This window comes from Lipophrys pholis, assembly GCF_963383615.2.
Source record: "Lipophrys pholis genome assembly, chromosome: 10".
Taxonomy (NCBI): Eukaryota; Metazoa; Chordata; class Actinopteri; order Blenniiformes; family Blenniidae; genus Lipophrys; species Lipophrys pholis.
The window spans coordinates 1,884,171-1,904,191 of record NC_137640.1 but is presented as its reverse complement, the minus strand read 5'-3'; the positions used below and the strand labels follow the sequence as shown (position 1 = coordinate 1,904,191).

General features: G+C 41.0%; 1 protein-coding gene across 2 annotated transcripts in view; it reads right to left on the bottom strand.

The window, feature by feature from the left end:
* The window catches only part of naaladl2 (N-acetylated alpha-linked acidic dipeptidase like 2), a 376,461-nt gene that overhangs the window by 240,511 nt on the left and 115,929 nt on the right, over positions 1 to 20,021 (bottom strand). For both annotated transcript variants that reach the window (XM_080474206.1, XM_080474205.1), the window contains one exon: positions 18,345 to 18,506. In XM_080474206.1, the coding sequence (XP_080330332.1) occupies positions 18,345 to 18,506 (162 nt within the window). The remainder of the gene's footprint in view (positions 1 to 18,344; positions 18,507 to 20,021) is intronic.

The following is a 20,021-nucleotide window of genomic DNA, read 5'->3' as shown; positions in this document are numbered from 1 at the left end:
TTTGACAGTAAAGTTGTAAGTAAGGATGCCCATGAGCTAAACATCCATAAGGTAGTTGTTATCAGAATTACTAGTCTGTTTAATTTAAGAGTTAATCAGAGCGACAGAATCGGCAGATTTCCTCATTAAACAAGCGCAGTTGGTCAGTATATTCATCGAGAAACTTAAAAGAAGGTAGCATGACGGCTGTGCCAGAAATAAACCCAACTGAAACCAGTCCGGTGGTGCAAAACACAGAATCGCGATGGACTCGCTACGAGCAGTTCCAGCAAAACAATCTGCAATTGCTTACCTGAATAAGTACGTAAGCATTTATAAGATTACATAGTTCGTCGTAACCTTCGGAAGATCCGCTTGCACTTCACCGGGTGGATGTGTGAAGGTTTTAGCAAGTCAGTGGGATATCTTGAGTCTGAATGGTGGTGAAGACAAAACAAAAGCATCATTTCTTATCATGTGTGATAATATGAAATCATTGGTGCTGCGCCCTTGTGCGTCGATAAGAAAGTGTGCAAAAGTACACAAAACAATTGATAGAACACAGGACTATTAAACCACACCCACCAAATTTAAAAAGAGAAAACAGAGAATAGAGGTGGGCGTTACCTCATGCAGCTGGACGCATCAGGCTGCATTGAAGCTCGTTAAACCGTAAAAATCCATAAATTAGCCGCGTCGTCGTTTAAGCCGCTGGGTTCAAAGCGTCTGACATTTTAATCAGAGAGACGGCAGTACGGTCATGAATTGTCCTTTTGTGTACGAGCGGATCCATTCGACCGGGTGTCGACGTGGATGTACAGCTTTGTCTGCAACAGGCTTGACATCACAATTTCAAGAGGTCAAAGTGAAGCTGAAAGCTTCCGAAAGTCTCTTTTATCAATTCTCTCTTTTGTGATCCAAGATGGGAGCTCGAGTTCGCCACGCAACCCGAGGTGAGTTAATGTTTCTTGAACAAAATTCAAAACTGCAGCTTTGCTTCTTGACGCTGCGTCTCTATTTCTCTCTCAACGTCGTCTCAGTATTTCTTCAATCTCAACATGCTTTGTCGGAGATGTCTGCCATCCGGAAACTTCCCAACTCCACGTCGACTTTGAACTATTGACCTTTTTGACTGGATTGATGTTCCTTCAACTTGACATCAGGATAATAAATAGGTTATGACACATGTCACAGTGGCACGACGACCATGCTGCAGAATCTCGGATCAGCTTTGGCATTTGACCTTAAACAAAATGTGTCCGTCTGACACACACACACACACACACACACACACACACACACACACACACACACACACACACACACACACACACACACACACACCTGAATGACCTCAAAGTTTCTTTCTCCATTGAAACCTTGAAAACAGGTCGTTGCCTCAGTTTCTAGAAGATCTAAGTTTTGTTTTGGTCTGGAAACTTTAATTAGAACTTCAGGTTCAAGACCAAAGACCTCCAGGGGCATCTCGTTAATGTTGTGCTGCTTGATAAGATAATTAGAAATGAATGAAGACACTCAGGGACTGGAGGGAAAACGTGTGACTGTGGGTTCTCGAGGTATTTGAATGTGTGGCGGAGATACAGGTATGTCAGAGAGCTTTAGTTTCAGTGTTGGGCAGACGTCTCCATTCGAATGCACTATTTAAGGTCTATCTCTATCATCTATCTTTTCTTAACAGTTCAAATCAGCGGACTATTAGAGCATGCACAGAAGGAAAAATGGGACCGACTATATTTTCAGTCACTTCACCCACTTAGAGTGAAGATAAAACCTCCTCCAGAAGGATTTCTCCTTAGGTGTGCCGGCATGAGAGGGAATGCATGTTTAAGAAAATCCACCACGGTGAATCAGACCGCATTAAAGCCATAAGTAGATCCCAAGAGGAAATAAATACCCACCGCGGATATTAGTTCACATCTCGCAGATCTAAGACGTAAAACCTGGAAGATCAAAACAGATTCCTAACAGCTCTGTCTGTGCCAGGACCTTGGTTGGGTTTGAGAAATCTTTCAAAGTCAGGTTTGTTCAACGAACATCACAAGACGGAAGTCAAACGTGTGTTTTCTCCTCCCTGACTAAGTGTTGATACGATATGCAACATGTGACCTGTTGGTAATAATAGGAGGCCTGGTTTAGTGGGGTGAGAGAGCGATTCGTAGGTGATCAACGAATAATATTACCACGAGTAACATCACAGAAAAAAAATTACATAATTGAAAAATTGTCATTCAATATGCTGGTAAGGGTTTATTTCAATCTCTATTTGTAGTAGAGCGTAGTGAGTCTCCACAGGAAGAGAATTAAATGTGGTACAATGCAGTTGGACATGTTCGCGGAGGAACTTATCAAACATATTAGAGGACTAATAAACTACATCGGAAGAAAAAGAACATCTAAAAAGCAAATGAACTGTGTGGGGAGGCAGCTGATGAAAGTCCTCCCACCACAACACAGACGCAGCGCCGCTTTGCACCTACATTTCAAAGACATTTAAAATGGACACGATCAGGAACAATGCAAACATTTTCAGAATATTTCACACTGAATGTTGTATATAAATCTATTAAAATGAATTCTGAATGCTCCTTCTGGAAGATACACCTGATGTTCAATATCCATGAAGTGAAAGGTAACTAACTCGTTATTATGGATTACTTTGATGTTAAGCTTATTTAACAGCTGCTGACTAAGGAAATCAGCCATTAGGGCCTAAACTGTCTGTCTGATTTAAATGAAATGTTTAATGTGTGTTTATTTTGTTTGTGTTTATTTTGATGAATTAAGACAAAAATCAGTAGTTCTTCATCTAAAGGTATTTTGGCTTCCATAGGAACAAACTCCATGATGTATGCCGTATTGTGGCTCTTGTGCGACTGTCAACACTCCCTATCGCCTCAGGAACATATAAAGAAGGGTTTTGAAAGTAATAATAATCTATACACATCATTGGAAAGTACAACTCTCATGCTTTCCAGACTTAGATTACTTTATATCAGGATCTAATTCTTTACCCTGAAAATGTTAGTTGTGTTTCATGAAGTTTTGCTCTCTTCTGTCAAAATGAAACGAGGCCATTTTCATTGAGCTGCTGGTACAATAGCGCCCACTACTGGGCAATACCCATATATTGTGCTAAGAGAAGGACACTTGTACTACATATACAGTTAATAAGATCTGACTTCATCCTGTGTTCAGAGACATATCATCATTACTTTTTCAATATTTTGAACACTGAAGAAAATATAACCAAAAACTGCCAATTCCGTTGAGCTGTTGTTGCTATGGCAACCACTCCGGGGCCATAGCCATATATTGTAGAGAAGGACACCTTTACTACCTATACAGTACATAGAATTCGAATACACCCTGTATTAAGAGGGAACGCCAACATCATTACATTTTCAATATTGTGAAAACCCATGTGCAAAGTTCCAATGAAATCCACAGACCTCGATGTTCCAACCCAATGACTGGTTTTCTCAGTCAGCAGCTCTTAAAATGTGTTTGTAAACAGGGCCTGCGACAACAGAAAGCTGCTCCAGTACCACGGAAAAACCTCAATTAGTATCGTGTTCAGGGAAATGGAAAAAAGCAGAGAAAATGTTCATTACAAGGACATTTTACTGTTTCTTCCCTCTGTAATTAATAATATTTGAAAAATGTGTTCTAATCAAACGATTAGTCTTAAACTATCGTCTGTCTATTATTACTATTATTAGCATGTTGGAAATACCGCACCCCGTGCAAATATCCCTCTCAGTTGATTTGCTCACAGTTTCACCTTGACGATTCACATAACAGCTCAACTTTTTCAAACAGACAAAAAAGGCCCAAAGGTGGAGGCAGTAAAAGAAGAGCGGGAGTCCCAGCCTTCAATGAGAATGAAGTGCATAAGGCTACAAATCCTGAAGTGACCTCAGGTGTGGTGGTCCAGGGTTCTAATCCTGAGTAGAATCAAGTGTCTACGGTGAAAGTTGCACTGACTCGCCGAACACTACTAAGAAAAAGTTAAACGTCCATTATTAAAATAGGTTTTTGTCAATTGCAAAAAAACTCCTGGCTGGGTGATGTGATTCTCAGCAGTCGCAGCCTTTAGATATTAAATATAAGCTATTTAAGAACCGTAAATATCTGCTGCCGGACATACCTGAAATTCAGGGGCACAAACACACTGCAGTAAGTCGCTGTCTATCATGATATTTGCAGATAAAGTGAACAATACAAACTTTTATATACCTATTTTTTAACATTACAGAAAGAGACATTTGGACCAGCAGAGTTAGTCTGACGTCGCTCATTAGTTTGATTTTACCATGCTACATGCTACATGCTACATGCTAAAGAGTTTCGGGGCTCACACACCAGCGACGCTACGTGCTCAGCATGATTAAAGTATTAAAGTACTCACAGGGCAGTGCAGAGATAGACTACACATTTCCCTGTGTGTACTATGGATACAGTATTACACTGGAGCCTTCAGAGGTAATTTGCAGCAGTATTTCCATATTGCTTGCATATGGAGTATGAATTAGGATTTAAGTTGTATTAGTACTGGCAAGTAAAAAAAACCAAAAAAAAAAACTGTTAGTACTCATACTTGTAGTCGTCCTTTAGGAAGTGGTGTTGGTGTCCATAGATTCCATAGATTATTAGAATAACTAAGAATAATTCTGCGCGAGCTGCAAGTCCTCTGATAGGTGATGTGCTGATTTGTGAAAAAAGTAAGTCGCCGTCTCCGGCTGCTCTTTTGTGAACTTGTATTGTAAGGAAGTGACACTGAGCAACATAATAAGGCTTGAGTTCATACATTCACTAAGGGAAGCGTATGACTCCGTCCTTACCCCTCCGACTCAAACAGAGAGCCAAAGTACACAGTGTAATTCACTGACAGACAAAAAAAACCAATTAATTGCACTCCTGGCTGTTAGAGTGTGAAGCTCCTGGTTCTGGTTTGTAAAAACCAATTTAAACTTGAACAACCTGCACATGCTCTGCGCGCGTATAAGTCCGTGTGCGCGGCAGCGGAAATGAGAGAGGTTAGGTGGCAGACGAAGAACCGAGAGCCATCCATCCAGGAAAACCTTGGTACTCTGAAAGCAGAATGTGAGCTCTGGATGACACGCAGAGCCGGGGCGAGGAAACACATTCAGTCGTACCACAGCTCATAAACATTATTAAAAGACGATTTCTGCAGTGCAGCTTCTGTGCCGTTATATAAATCTCTAAAAAATCAAAGTTCTTGAGGATTTTTGAGACTACTGATGGTGACTAAAGTAAACGTAGAAAATTAAAAAGGATTAAATGCTTTGAATGTTATATGAACTGTTTATTCTTGTGTTTGTATGATTTATCTATCATTCGTCCAGCCCAGGAAATCTCCGTACTACTCTGTGTAGTCTTCGCTGTAGGGGCGTGTCCTGGCTGTACTGCAGTCTGAGTTGTTTTCAAGCTTTCTACTCTTGATGATGATTTCATGACTTTATTTAGAAAAGGTTTGTTTATGTAAAACAAAAAAAAAAGCCCTGCCCATTACGTAATGGACACCGCGGCGCATTGTGAAAGTAACTTTAATGAACCTCACAGGCTTGTTATGGTGCGACTGTGGAGGTTCTACCTTTGAAGTACTGCGCTCTGCACATCCTGCTGCGCCACAACAGCATTCATCAGCCCTCCAGCACTTCTGCTTTACCTTCAAAGTGACTAACGCAACACAACGTAAAAGCACATGTGAACCCGATGTTGCGGGATTCAATTACGGTGTGCGTTTCGCTTGTGTGGCGAGGCCCTTTGTTCCCGTTCCTCAGCTTCACTGTTTCTCATGATGCTGAATGAAGCACCAGGAAGCTGAATATTACATTCTAACTCCCACATTTTTCAAAAGGGAAGCAAGGCAGCGCAGCGACTTGAATCGAATCTCTGCTCCGTGTGACCCGCCAAAAGACAAGATGAAATAAAATAAAGAACAAAAATCTTTTCACTGTAACGATGTTCCAGTGCTTCTGTTTTTTTGTGTTTTTTAATGATACAGCAATGCATTATTATTTCACATGCAAGATTCAATTAGTATCACTGTGTGTATGCCGAACAAGTGATGAAAGGCTTTTCTTTCTCCAGAGGAAATATTCATTTCCTGCACCTACTTAAACCACTCAGACAGCCACAGCCGCCTCGCCGTCTGAAACTCGGGGATTTTTCCTGCGCATGTATTCTACATGTGTAATTGGGTTTTTCTTTAGTTTTTTTGGAGGGGGGCGGGCTCTTTGTAGATGAGGTAATTGTTTAGATTTATCTTGAAGGAGTGACTTAAAAAAAAAGAAAAGTAACCGAGAATCTGAAATTGGGATAATCGCACCGCTGACTCGTTCCAGAAACTACAACTCCATTTACGTGTTTTCCAGGAGAGTCCAGGTTTACTGGCAGACAAAGCAGCGTAAGGCAAGATGTGGGACAAGAATAACTTCTTCCTGGCGTAACTCAGGATCAAATGTGGATCTTAAGTCACTCCAAATACGATCTAAATTATGTCCCAAACACAGAAAATACTCGACCCAACCAGACAAGTCAAGTGTTATTTTCATGAACTGTTTTAACAGATATTTATTACCTTTGCCAAGGGAAGGTGGGGTGAAGGTTAAGTTGTTGTCTGCGTGTATTTGTCTATTTATTTATTCAGTCATTCATTCATTGGTATCTTTCTATTTTAGTTTTGGTAAAAAAGTATTCACCTGATTTGCATGACATTTTCAAGGAGGACATGTCCCTATCCAAGGATGGTACCAATACATTTTGAGAGTGATTGGGTCAAAGGTCAAGGTCTTGGTCACGGAAAGGTTAAAACCATATTTCTGTCATAATGAGGTCAGTTTTAATCCAATTGATGCTAAAACAATGGCAAAATGTTCATTTTTCAATTCCCTATCCTCTGATATGTCCCATGTGGGGGGGGGGGGGGGGGGGGGGGGGGGGGGGGTAAAATGTGTGTCCTTCAGTGTCAAACAGTGACAACCTGAAGCAAATTCAATGAAGTGGTGTGATGAATCAAATAACATTGTGACCCATTGGTTTCCATGGTGACAAATGTGCTGTTGGCCATAATGCGCTCTACCGAGTGTAGTTCTATGTCTTCCTTTATCAATGTTTTTAACTGACTATTGGTGAGGACAAGATAACAGCTGAGTCAATTCTTCTGAACAGAAAGGAGGAGTTGCCGTTTTATTTATTGACGAGGAAAGTTTGATTATGCTGCTCTTCAGTTCAGCTCCTCCTGCGGAGCCGCATTTCTGACTGTTTACTGAACCCACAAGGTTTTTGTACAAACTTGGGAAACTATTGTCTGTAATATGCATCGATATTTGACGGTGTTGTTCTCCTGGGCTATTCTAACATTCATGCTGACGATCTCGAAGCTGGACGTGCTACAGAACTTTTTGAACAACACTTAATGGATGTTTGGGCTTTCACAACGTGTAACGGATTCAGTACATAACAAGGTGCACGCTCTGGATCTAATTACTCCCAAAGGTCTTAATATATCCGAGGTTGTGGTGCACGACGTCGCCCTTTCTGAACATGACAATGTTTTATTTAAAACAACCACCTCTGCTAATTTGAACAAAGGCGAAGTAGGGCTGATCAGAAAGTTCTATTAATGAAAACACCTGTGCATTATTCACCATCATCAACCCCGTCCTGTTGACGACCTTGTAAAGAGTTTTAGTTCCAAAGTTCTGACTGTCATGGATTCCGTTGCCCCTAATAAACGTTTGTCAGGAAGGAAATAATATTGACCTTGGAGAGACGCCACTCTTGTTAAAGGTAGAAAAGAAGAGTCAGGTGGAGCAAAACCAAAGTCCAGGTTCACGACGACATTGCGAGCGTCTTAGCGTTTATCAGCAGGAACTGATAACGAGGGGAAAAGGTTTTTCTCAGAGGTCATTAATAGAAACAGTAATAATGCCCTTTCCTGTTGTAGATAAACTGACAAACTCCACGAGGACTTGCCATCCTTTGTCGTAAATCAAACATTAAGAGCAAGACAAAGAGGATGTGGCTCCACTTCAGGACACATGATGTCACTTTTACTCGTCTTGTTGTCCAGTCAATCTTCTCTACACAATTTTTACAGAAACTGTTTAACTGTTAAAATTCAACATGCTGAGTGATACTCGGCCTACAAGTTCTTTTTTAAATGTTTTTTGATTGTGTAGCTCTAAATGTCCTGCAGACAGTGAATGCTTCTCTCCAGTCAGGGTCTCCCCAGGCTTTAAAAACTACAGCAATAAAACTATTTCTCAAAAAAGCCAAACCTGGATGCTTCAGCAATAAGTATGTACAGGCCCATATCAAATCTTCAATTTCTGGCAGAAATCATTGAACGGGTTGTTTTTGTCGAACAGATTCACAGTTTTATGAAGCAAAACAATCTTTTTAAAAACATTTCAGTCTGGATTGTGACACACCACAGCACCGAGACAGCGCTTATTAAATGATATATATAACATACATCTGAATAATGACGCCTCCAAAACCACCGTCTTGGTATTGCTGGATCCCAGAACATTCTACCCGACCAACTGGAGCAGTGACCAGGACGTACTGGCACCGTGCCAGATTGGTTCAAATCTTACAAGAAACTAATGACTTTGTCACAGTTGGTAACTAGAGCTACACTCGGTAGAGCGCAGACCTTCACCAACGCCACATTTGTTTGCAGAACTGAGTTAGCATCGCTAGCATGATAGCCATTAGCTCATATCAATGCTAACTAGCCTGTCAGGTAGCTACATCACTGTGTGAAACACTGAGCGTCTCCATGGCAATCCATTATTCAGAAACGTTTGGCCAATAACGTCCCACTCATCTAATGGATCGATCCATCGATGACAAATCATCCCTGAAGATTTCATGCAATTTGGGTGAGTAGTTTTTGTAAAAAGTTGGTAAAATACATACATGCACACACACACATACATGCCTACATACATATAAATAAATTAATAAATACACGTAGACGAAAGCACAACCTTCCTGCCGAACTGCCATTGGTGAAGGTAATGATGACTCCAGTGAACAAAGATCACAATCGGTGTTCCTCAAGGGTTTATTCTCGGACCACTTTTATTCAATATCTACATGTTGCTGGGTTTAGGCGTCTCCTATCATCCTGTCTCATCACACACATGCAGATGAGAAGCACCTTTATATTTTAGTGTCGTCACATGACTACACTCCTTACGTTCACTGAGAAACTGTATTCATCAAATTGCACCGTCTGAATGTCAAAAAATACATTGCATATTTGAGCTGTTTACTGTTTGTGCATTTTAAATATGCTCATATATATAGAGAGAGAGATAACGTGTGCCAGAAATATACTGTATAAATAAAGAGGCATTTCAAATAATTGGCCCTACATTATGCTCTGTTACCCCACACAGTTGCTGCACAACCAGTTCCCTTGCCTGTGTGTCATATTCAGAGACACCCACTCTCTGTATATTTCTATTTCCCACAATAATTTGATTCTCTCATTCGCCTCATCACATATTTGTATCCTCTCGACTCCCCCTGATGGCTTTGTATTAGCCAGAAATCATCTTCGCATGTATAAAATATTCTCTATCCAAACACTGCCACACTGAACATTGGAATAATACAAATGCAACTACAACAAATTGGTTAATATCCAAGTACCAGTGTTGTTCTCTTTATTATATCGTGTCTATGTGTTTATTTATTCGCCATCATATTGCTGTTTACGGCTTGGTGTTATTGGTGTCAAGCAGCCACCGTGTCATTTTCACAACTGGGTTTCACTTTCATCCACACGAAAAGAGCAATATATCCCTAATGCATGTGTACAGTACACATGCGGTACTGCAAAGGGTACATGGAAACCACAACCAATGCTGACAGTAGGACATTTTAGCATATCGTGAAAGAAAATGAGCTTATTTTTTAGTCCATGGCAGCAAAACCTCCCTGAAAAGTTGTAACATGGAAGGCAAAAGGCTGGGAATGTAAGTGGCGCCACCTTCAGCCACCTTCAGAAGCTTTTTGATTCTTCTTGGGTTTTTCAGGGTTCCAGAAGGATGTGACACCTGAATGTTCCTCGTATCACTGAGAACCCTGTGGACTGCACCTCTCAGAAAGGATCCGGGAGTTACCATCACCTCTTGTTAAGTTGCAGTCCTCTCATTGTCCTTCCTTCCTGATGAAATCTTCAACAGCTCATCTCATCTTCACTCCACATGGCTCCTTGGTTAACTGCGTGTTTCATAGCATTCTAGAACTTATTAGAGTTTTGTGTTTAAACAGCAACGTTTTGAAACAGCAGAAACAGTGAAAATGATGTATTTAGCATGTTCGGCCACCAGTTGGTGCTGTTGGGTGTTTTGGTTACGAAACTACACACACATGCAGCAGAGGAAAATACACTCTGACCAAATAAAACAAACTCTAAACAACGGGAGAACACGGACATTCTAGTGGACAGACTACCGAGTTGGATTGTTATTACGGTGACTGTCAAAAGAAAACTACCGAGTTGGCCTGTTACTACGCTGACTGTCAAAATAAAAGTGTCCAGGAGAAAATGGACTGTGAGTCATGACACCACATTGTTCCATCTACTGTCTAAATGGAATTCCAGTGTTTTCAAAAAGTTGCATTTTCTCCCGTTTACACTGAAATCTTGAGAGCCTTTTTCACAAAACAGCTTTTAGTGGCTCTGGTCACCGTCGTCCTGAAAATAGACAAACAAAATCCAACGGTTTAGCATCTTCCACTGAAAAAGTTGTGTATAAAAGGACCAATGTCACATGGGTGAATGCCGTCACAGCTTTTATTTTATTTTCTACTTTTTAAAAGCTTTTGGAGTTTCTACTTTTGCTCTGTATTTTATGAAATAATTTTTATGTCGTTTTAGTGCTCCCTTTTTATGTACAGCACTTTGTGATTCTTTTAAATTTTATATTATTTTATTTTTGTGAAAAGTGCTTTATAAATAAACTTTACTTACAGAGGGAAAAGAATCATTTTACCCCTTCAATTAGTCCAACACACCACGGCTTAAACCACCAGAATTTCTTTTTAGTACATTTTCGATATGGTTACTTCTGAACCGGGGAAAATCTCCTGTTTGTTGTTGTTGTTGTGTTCTCGTGTTCAGCTCAATCAACATCCCCAAACACTAAATTCATATATTCAGGGAAACCTACCATTATATTTTTGTGAATATATGGGTTAAATAGAGATAAACAAAATCTCGATATTGTTGTTTTATTTTGCAGGTCTATTATCCAAACTCTCTCTTGCAGTAACCCCCTTGTCGTGATGCAAGGCGTCACGCCAGACAGTCTGAAAACGTCACACAAAGGCCCTGAGATGTTCTCGTGCTCCACACAGGTCTGGTGCAGACGAGTGTTTGTGCTGCGGTGGCCAACAAATCAGTGCAATCAGCATTGAAAGCTCCTGATTTCACTGATTGACGCAATTTCAGAGAGAAGACAAGGTAATCAGTGAGCATTAGCTGCAGTGGTGTCGAGGAGGACGGGAACCAATCCACTGGTCATATTTCAACACCAGCGGACAAATGCAAAGTTAGTCTGTCGTCAAAACTCGCGTCTTCAACTTGCCTTATCATTTTATTTTGTTCTAACAACTCATCTGTTTCCTTCCAGAGTTACTGATGAGAGAGAAATTCACTCTCACATACATTCACACCTACAGCAAGCAGGTATTTCAAATATTGGTGGAATCCAGATTGACTGGAGAAAATCCATCTGGACACAGGGGGAAGAAGGAAAAGCCATACAAAAGTCCTGGCACAAGCAAACAAACACATTTTTGCACGACAACAGTTATTCGGACTAAATCCTTTAACTGGTTAAACACCATGCATTGAAAATGTTAGATCCGACATAATATCTTCTTCATCTGCTACTGGGAATGTGGTTTACAATGTTTATCAGATCCTTTTCTGTGGAGACCGGCTGCTTGAAGCTGCTTTAACTTTGAAGCTCAGAGATAACAAACTTTAGGGAGAAAGAGAGATATTTCATTTAATTTCTTGGGAAATCGTTTTTCAAATTTATCAACATGCTCAGCCAAAAATGTGACATCCCGATAAGCTGATGTGTAAACATTTCGATGTTGACTCCGTCACAACAGTGAGGTAAAAGTCTTACTTTGCAAACCAGGAGAAAACTCCTTACCAGTCTTTGTCTGACTTGTTTCGGATGGACTGGAGGATCCCGTTTCCACGACTCAACGTTTCCAGTGAAAAAGCATCGTTTTGCATTCCTGTTTCAGAAATGTTTGGCATTATACACAGTGATATTTCAAAAAACGATCCATTTACACGGAAAGCAAAAATGTTGAAAACCATGTAGTTTTCCTGCTGGGCCACTCGAGGGTGCTGTTGATTGTTTTTGGAATCAAACCACACAGACAAAAAATCGCTGTTTCCTTAAAGGACAATTAAGTTTAGTTTTTTTCAGAAATGGCAAAGAAAACAAATCTTCTCTAAACTGACATCCCTGATGCTGTGATCAGTTTCTCTATCAGTAAAATGTAGTTATAACCCTCCTCTCCGTCAGTAAAATGTAGTTATAACCCCCCTCTCTGTCAGTAAAATGTAGTTATAACCCTCCTCTCCATCAGTAAAATGTAGTTATAACCCCCCTCTCTGTCAGTAAAATGTAGTTATAACCCTCCTCTCCATCAGTAAAATGTAGTTATAACCCCCCTCTCTGTCAGTAAAATATAGTTGTAACCCCCCTCTCTATCAGTAAAATGTAGTTATAACCCCCCTCTCCGTCAGTAAAATGTAGTTATAACCCCCCTCTCCGTCAGTAAAATGTAGTTATAACCCTCCTCTCCATCAGTAAAATGTAGTTATAACCCTCCTCTCTATCAGTAAAATGTAGTTATAACCCCCCTCTCCATCAGTAAAATGTAGTTATAACCCCCCTCTCTATCAGTAAAATGTAGTTATAACCCCCCTCTCTGTCAGTAAAACGTAGTTATAACCCCCTTCTCTGTCAGTAAAACGTAGTTATAACCCCCTTCTCCATCAGTAAAACGTAGTTATAACCCCCTTCTCCATCAGTAAAATGTAGTTATAACCCTCCTCTCCATCAGTAAAATGTAGTTATAACCCCCTTCTCCATCAGTAAAATGTAGTTATAACCCTCCTCTTCATCATTAAAACGTAGTTATAACCCCCTTCTCCATTAGTAAAATGTAGTTATAACCCTCCTCTCTATCAGTAAATACTCATAACCCCCCTCATCAGAAAGTTACGTGACGTGTCACCTGAAGACATGTTCCCAGAATCGGGGAGGATTACCAGTAAATCGCCTGAAGACTGAAAACCTGGTATTTGCTGAGATTTCAGATTAGCACGGGATTGTAGTGTATGTAGTGAAACAGAGGGCAATAAATCCACTTCTCCGTAGCACTGCCTCTGGGTTTATCACAGTAGTGTAATTAGCAGGAGAGAATTGTGAGACGGGTCAAGATGCGAGCAGTGAAAAACCATCTTCAAGGGATTTGGACTAAATCCAGTTTCTCTTAAAGGAGCTCTGCACACTTCTTTGTAGTGTAAATGGTGGAAAGAACAGGTTGCATTAAATGACAAGCTTTAGCTTGACACAACTAAACTATAATAAATAAAAACCATAAGAGTAAAGATAATCTTTCATTGGTACAACAGTAATGAATAGTAATAAAGAAAAAAACCAATAATAATACATGTAGGAAAAAAACTACATCGAAGTAAATATTAACAGTGACTGTACTTTATGATAAAGTTGGCGGTGATTGGGTTCAAAGTTATTGATTGGACAGAATAACTAAATGTCTGAGTACTCACCATTGTTATGTTTAGTTGTTAGTTGAGCACGTATGTGCGTGGTTTCATCACACAAACAAACAACAGCACCAACTTGTGGTCTGGCATGCTTACTACATTGTTTTCCAAAATCATTCATAGGAAACGCACAACGTTTTCAGAAACAAAAATACAAAAACAAAGTGTTTTCACTTCGAGCTGTCGTGTAAACGGGGTCTAATACTGTATAAACTGATAATCTTTGTTAAATACTTCCAACATAACCGCACAACAAACTGCTGGCGTTAGAAAGACTATTTGTAAGTGACACTCCTTCTCTGGTCGGCTGTGGATTATCGTCTCCTGGCCGCCCAGCGTTGGCAGCTGTACCACAGCTATCATATCCACACAATAATTCTCTCTCTGTACGACATACGATCAACAATGTTATGATAATATCATCATCCCAGCGTATTGTGCTTGTAATCACCCTGCTGCAGTCTGCAGATTTTCTTTTCTTTTTTTTTGTGACCCCCCCAAAGGCTCCTGTTCCCATGTGACATGTTTCAAGTCAATTTGTGCTTTGCTGAGCATGAGATGAGTTGAGGTTTGTCCCAGGACAACGAGCATCGTCGGCTGAAAGGGCAGCTGCGCCAGTCCCGAGAGAGGATCAGTCGGGACAGATGGGGGACACATTAGTGTAACGACACTGTGAGTCGAGTCTGCCGATGGGATGCCGTACTGACGCCGCCAGTCCCTGTGGGATCCCGTCAAACACAGAGTAACTATGTTTGACTACTGCACTCAGCAGTAGCCTTGTTATACTGCTAAAGATGGGTGCATGATCATTTCCCTCAAAACAGTTACTGAGTCCTATTTTCTTTATCTGACTTTGCTCCGTCACTAACCTCTCTCCTTCCATAAAAGTGCTTCACACTTAGTACACATCGCCTCAGGCTGATAATGATATCATTTTTATCACTGACAAAATAAAGGCCTAAATTATTTTTATATAGATTACATAGCAAATATTACTCCACACCTTATAAGGTCTATTAATGATTTATTACAAAACTATAAATTTTTCACCATCAGCACTGATTTGACAGAACTAATTCAACACTTTTTTTTTCAACCCAACAAACATTACTTTTGTCCATTTGTCTCCATGATTCCTTAATAGGAATGAATTCCAATTCTCAGGAAAAATCCCAGTAACGCTGGTTTGGTATTTCTTTCAGTAAACATAAATGAAAGTGAATCCATGAGAACATTCTCACATACTTGCAGATACTGAAGCAGCCCTGTAGTATTGAGTCACTGAAATGGTTGAAAGACTTCGACGTGCAGTTAAAACAAAAGTATATAACTGTATATGCAAACGTGCCCCTCCATGGACAGACATTAATTTCTTATAAACCAAAAGTACAAAAACAATTATTGTAGAGAAAATTTGTGAGGTGGATGGGATGAAACGTAAAGTTACTCGACCAGAATTTCTTTATTCAAGGGCTCATAATATGGAAAAATTCACTTTCTACTGGTTCTCCAGCAGTACTAATCGTCCCCATACCTGGACTGACGCCCAGAAGTGAAGACAGTCTGTCCTCTCTGTCCCTGGCTTGTTTCAGGTTTTAAAAAGTGTGTTGCTCCAACCAGCCAATCAGAAATCAAACCCTATATAGTGTCATCGGGGGTTTAGCCAATCCCAATCAAGATAGGCCCTCCCTTTGACTCCTCCCACAATTAGGCAGCTCTGCTCTGGCACATGGCACCACGAGAGGAAGTACTTCCTCCTCTTCCCAAGATGGGCATGTGTGGGCGGAGCCAGTCCAGCTCACACAGACACAGCAGATTCTGAATGCAGCTCCTATGATCCAATATTCAAATGAGGGAAATCAAGGAGGAGCTAGAAACTTAGAATACTGAAGGTTTCTGGACCGACCAGACCAGGTGAAAGTGTTGAAAAGCTGAATAATATGACCCCTTAAAAGTCATAAATAGTGAGTTACTTCAATTTTCCAGCAGGCAAAACTTTCCCCAACATGGTTTTCACGGGAAAACACAAAACTTTTGTTACGTCTTTGGTGTCTGTTCACATGATAATGGTGCTTGGAGCCGAAAAACACAACTGTCTAAAATGGCTCCCAAGGTGGAACTGTTCGAAAAAGCTCCAACTACGTCATTGTGAAAATGGGGGAAAATGCCTCTTTCTGATAACTCTTGGCATTGCTACTGTGCATGCTCACCATGGCTGCAGTAAATAGTCGTTCTGCACTCGTGTGAGTATTTTGCATCATAATCATCCATGAAACGATGTCAAACCGATGTGTTTTCATACATTTTCACTGAAGCACTGTGGTGGAAATGGAGCCAAAATGTACACAAAAGTACAAATAAAATGTATATTAGGGAGCACGTGTAGGTGCGAAAACAACCATTTAACTTCATTGTTGCTTCTGTTTGCAGTCCAGGTAACGTAAACCCCCTCATATACACAGATGGTTAAGATCTAGAGTGTGTGTGTGTGTGTGTGTGTGTGTGTGTGTGTGTGTGTGTGTGTGTGTGTGTGTGTGTGTGTGTGTGTGTGTGTGTGTGTGTGTGTGTGTGTGTGTGTGTGTGTGTGTGTGTGTTTCCAGCACCTAGAATCATCACTGTGGGAAAATAAATTGTAAAACGTGAGGAGAACCCAGAGAGAGGAAAACCATGGAGACATGATTGTCTCAGTTCAGTTGCAAAGCCAGTTATCTCACACAGACACGTAGACGCAGGCATCCCATGATCCTTTGGCTTGGAAAAAACAACGTTCAGGTTGACTGAGGTTTGTGAGAAAAAATAAATAAATAAAATAGACTTGATACCTGGCGGAGAGGGTTTATCTGCTTCTCTCTCTCTCTCTCTCTCTCTCTCTCTCTCTCTCTCTCTCTCTCTCTCTCTCTCTCTCTCTTGAAGGTTGCAAGTGTAAATGACAATTTCAGACTAAAGGGGCATCAAAGCATGACGTTGACAATGTTTTTTTTTTCTACAATTCCGTTACCATCACTGAACTCACCTGACAGAACAGTATTGTCTTGCCTTTACCCTTTTTACCCTTTCTTCTTGTACTTTCTTCATCAGAATTAATAATGTATGTTTCACCGTCTCCCTTTCACACTTCATATAAACCGATTCCAGCCTGTGAGAGCAGAAACACACCCAGGTACATTTGTAAGCGCTAACAGGCTGTCATGATGAATTTAAGGGTTTGACAGGCCGAGCTCTCAAACATACTTTGAAAAAGAAAAAGAAAACCCAAGAAACTCACACAGTCGGCTGCAAGTGTTTTTGCTTGTTTCACACAGGCAAAACAGTCATTTTCTTAACCAGCACCTATGCTGTTAAAACACTGAATCGGGGTTGGGGGCACCACTGAAACCGGCACTTCTTTAATGTCCTTGTCCTGGACAATGGTCTTTGGCTCCAGAACACGAACGTCATACGGTGGCTGCATCGTGCAAAATCAATCCGTTGCCAGCAGCTTCCAGCTCCTTTCTGAACAGAGGACCGGGTGAGGCAGTGCTGCATCCTCCTCTGGAGGGAGGTGTTACCCGTAACATAGCATGCGCTCCGTACAGGCGCGATGCCAGCAAAATCCTGTCTGCCTCCTCTGCCAGCACACGATAGTCTTTAGCATGCATGAGAGGTGAGCCGGCCAGAGCAGGAGGCACCGGAGGCAGGAGGTAAAGCAGAAATATGAAGAGAAACGAGGAATGGCCTGATCCGGTCTACCGTCTCCCGAGTCGTGGAGTGACGGCGGAGGTTCAGCTTTCTCTGCGCTTGGCAGCAGGAACAAATGGAGGAGGTGGGCTTTGAGAACGCTGTGTTTGACCCGTGTCGACAGGGTCTGCAGCAGCCCCATCACACGGCGGGAGGTGGATGAATCCAGTGCAGCGACCACATGAAAGTCGTCTACCGTAATGCCTCGGAGACAAAGGTGAGCGTGGACATGCTGGAACCACGGCTCTGGATCCTGCTGCAGCTTGACCGCAGTGCTATACACCGTGGGAACTACAGCCTGCTATCACAACACCGCTACCCTCCACCGATGTGGAAGTCGTGAAAGACTAAACCTCTTTAAAAAAAACAAAAACCTGCCTTGTTCCAGCTGTTCTAACAAGTTAACAGCAACAGAAAGAAAATAAAACATTCATTAATCTCTATAAAAATAATATCTGGTCCTTAAATCAGTTGAACAACTGCATTTCAAACATTTGACACATTACTGACAATCACTGCGACTGGTACTATGCTTGTGAACAGACACAGTATTTTCAGAATTCTTTGTCGCGATGCTTAGCGAGAAGACTGAAGTGAAATTCTTTTCATTCTCATGGTGCAACCGAGCATTTCTGGGTCCAGTCTTTTGTATCATCACAAACAAAATGTACATGAGAAATCAGTGTGGATTTCCATGTATTTTAAAGCAAATACCACGACGACGCTGTTCATTGGCTTTGCTACTGTAGCTCACCTGTGCAGAATGTTTATCTTGTCAGCCTTGATTCCTCTCAGCAGTTCCTCGAGCAGATCGGAGCTGTCAGAAGGCGTTACAGGTGCTTTGACTGAAGGTGTGTGAGTGAACCAGCCAATCAAGAGACCCAGGACAAAAATCCCCAATCCAGCAAAGAAGTATCTGTGTGGAAAGAACGAGACGGCGTAAAGCAAATGAAGAATCAGTAATGCCTGAGGCCCTGTTCTCACACGGCAGCATTTTGAATGAAAACTCAAAACTTTCATTGCGTTTCAGGGGTCCGTTTATAAGACAACGCTGCTGGGAGCCACTGACAACCCAACTTCTTTATACAACGGCTCCCAAGGTGGAACCTATTGAAAAGGCTCCAACTCCGTCTCCATGGAAACGGGGGGATAACACAACTTTCTGAAAGTGCTTGGTCTTTGTGTATACAGCAAAACGCTGCTACTGCACATGTGCGCCAAAGTTGTATGTAATAGTTCTTCTGCACGTGCTCAGCAGCTGGACAATAAGAATGTTTTCCTCTAGAGTGTCATGACTCCCAGTCCATTTAAATCAGTTTCTTGGTAGTTTTAGAGTTTCCCACCGTTTCTCTCATTGCTTGTTGGAACTTGCCTCATCCTGCTGGATTGAATCTCTCAGACTTCGCTAAGTTAATGAACTCTTCTGAAGACTAAACTCTTGACTTTGGGTCGGCCACATTCCTGACACTACTGCTCCTCTGGATAATATTTCCTTTGTGGCATGAGCTGTGATAATTGTAAATGATATTTCTGAATGTTCTCAGGCTATTCAAACGTCACTCAATCCATCCAGCACAATACTAAAACCTATTAAGTAATTTAGCATAATCAAGATTTGCACTGGCATATCAATCATACGCGGCATGAAGCAAGTTTAGTTGTAATTACTACTTTTTTTGGTTTCATAATGCCAAAAAATATGTGCAGTTAATGTGAATACGTAGATCTGCTTCACAAAGCATGACAGAGCCGGCCCGGAGGCACTGCGAGCCTTACTGACGAAAGCTATACATGTTTGAAAATGGGACCAAACATCGTTTCTATTTTCCTTGTCAGGAGACCAAAGACATCACACAAAAATAATACACCCGCAAATTGATAAAAACATAAAAAGGTTAAACATCTTTTCCTAATTTCGATTTCAGTATTTTTTTCCATGACTGCCAACTATACTACATGCTGAAATATGTTGGCATATTATTGTAATATATTCCTGGTGAGTTTTTTTTTGTGCTGTTCATTAAATATTGAATTACATTTTAACGTCATAACAGCACAGCCATCATTCAGTCATAGTAAACAGGTTGATAATAAAAGTAATCGCACGGTATATTTACACTCAATATCGGCAGCATCTCCTGAATCTGCTTCATATTAACATATATGGACATTCAACATGCATCGTGTACTCATTTTTTCAGGATTACTTGTGGTAGATATTAGGGATTTACCGCAACGAGTATCGGGTATTGGGTCCAATACTGCACAGTACTCATGCTCATACTAGTAAAGGCTCCTCAACACAACCCGGTGAGTATTACGCTATATCATGCATCAGCAGTAGAGAGACGAGAGGACAAGCGATGTCCACCGTTTGGAGTTTTTTTAAATATTAATGATGAGTTAAGACGCCCGCATCCATAAGAACAAG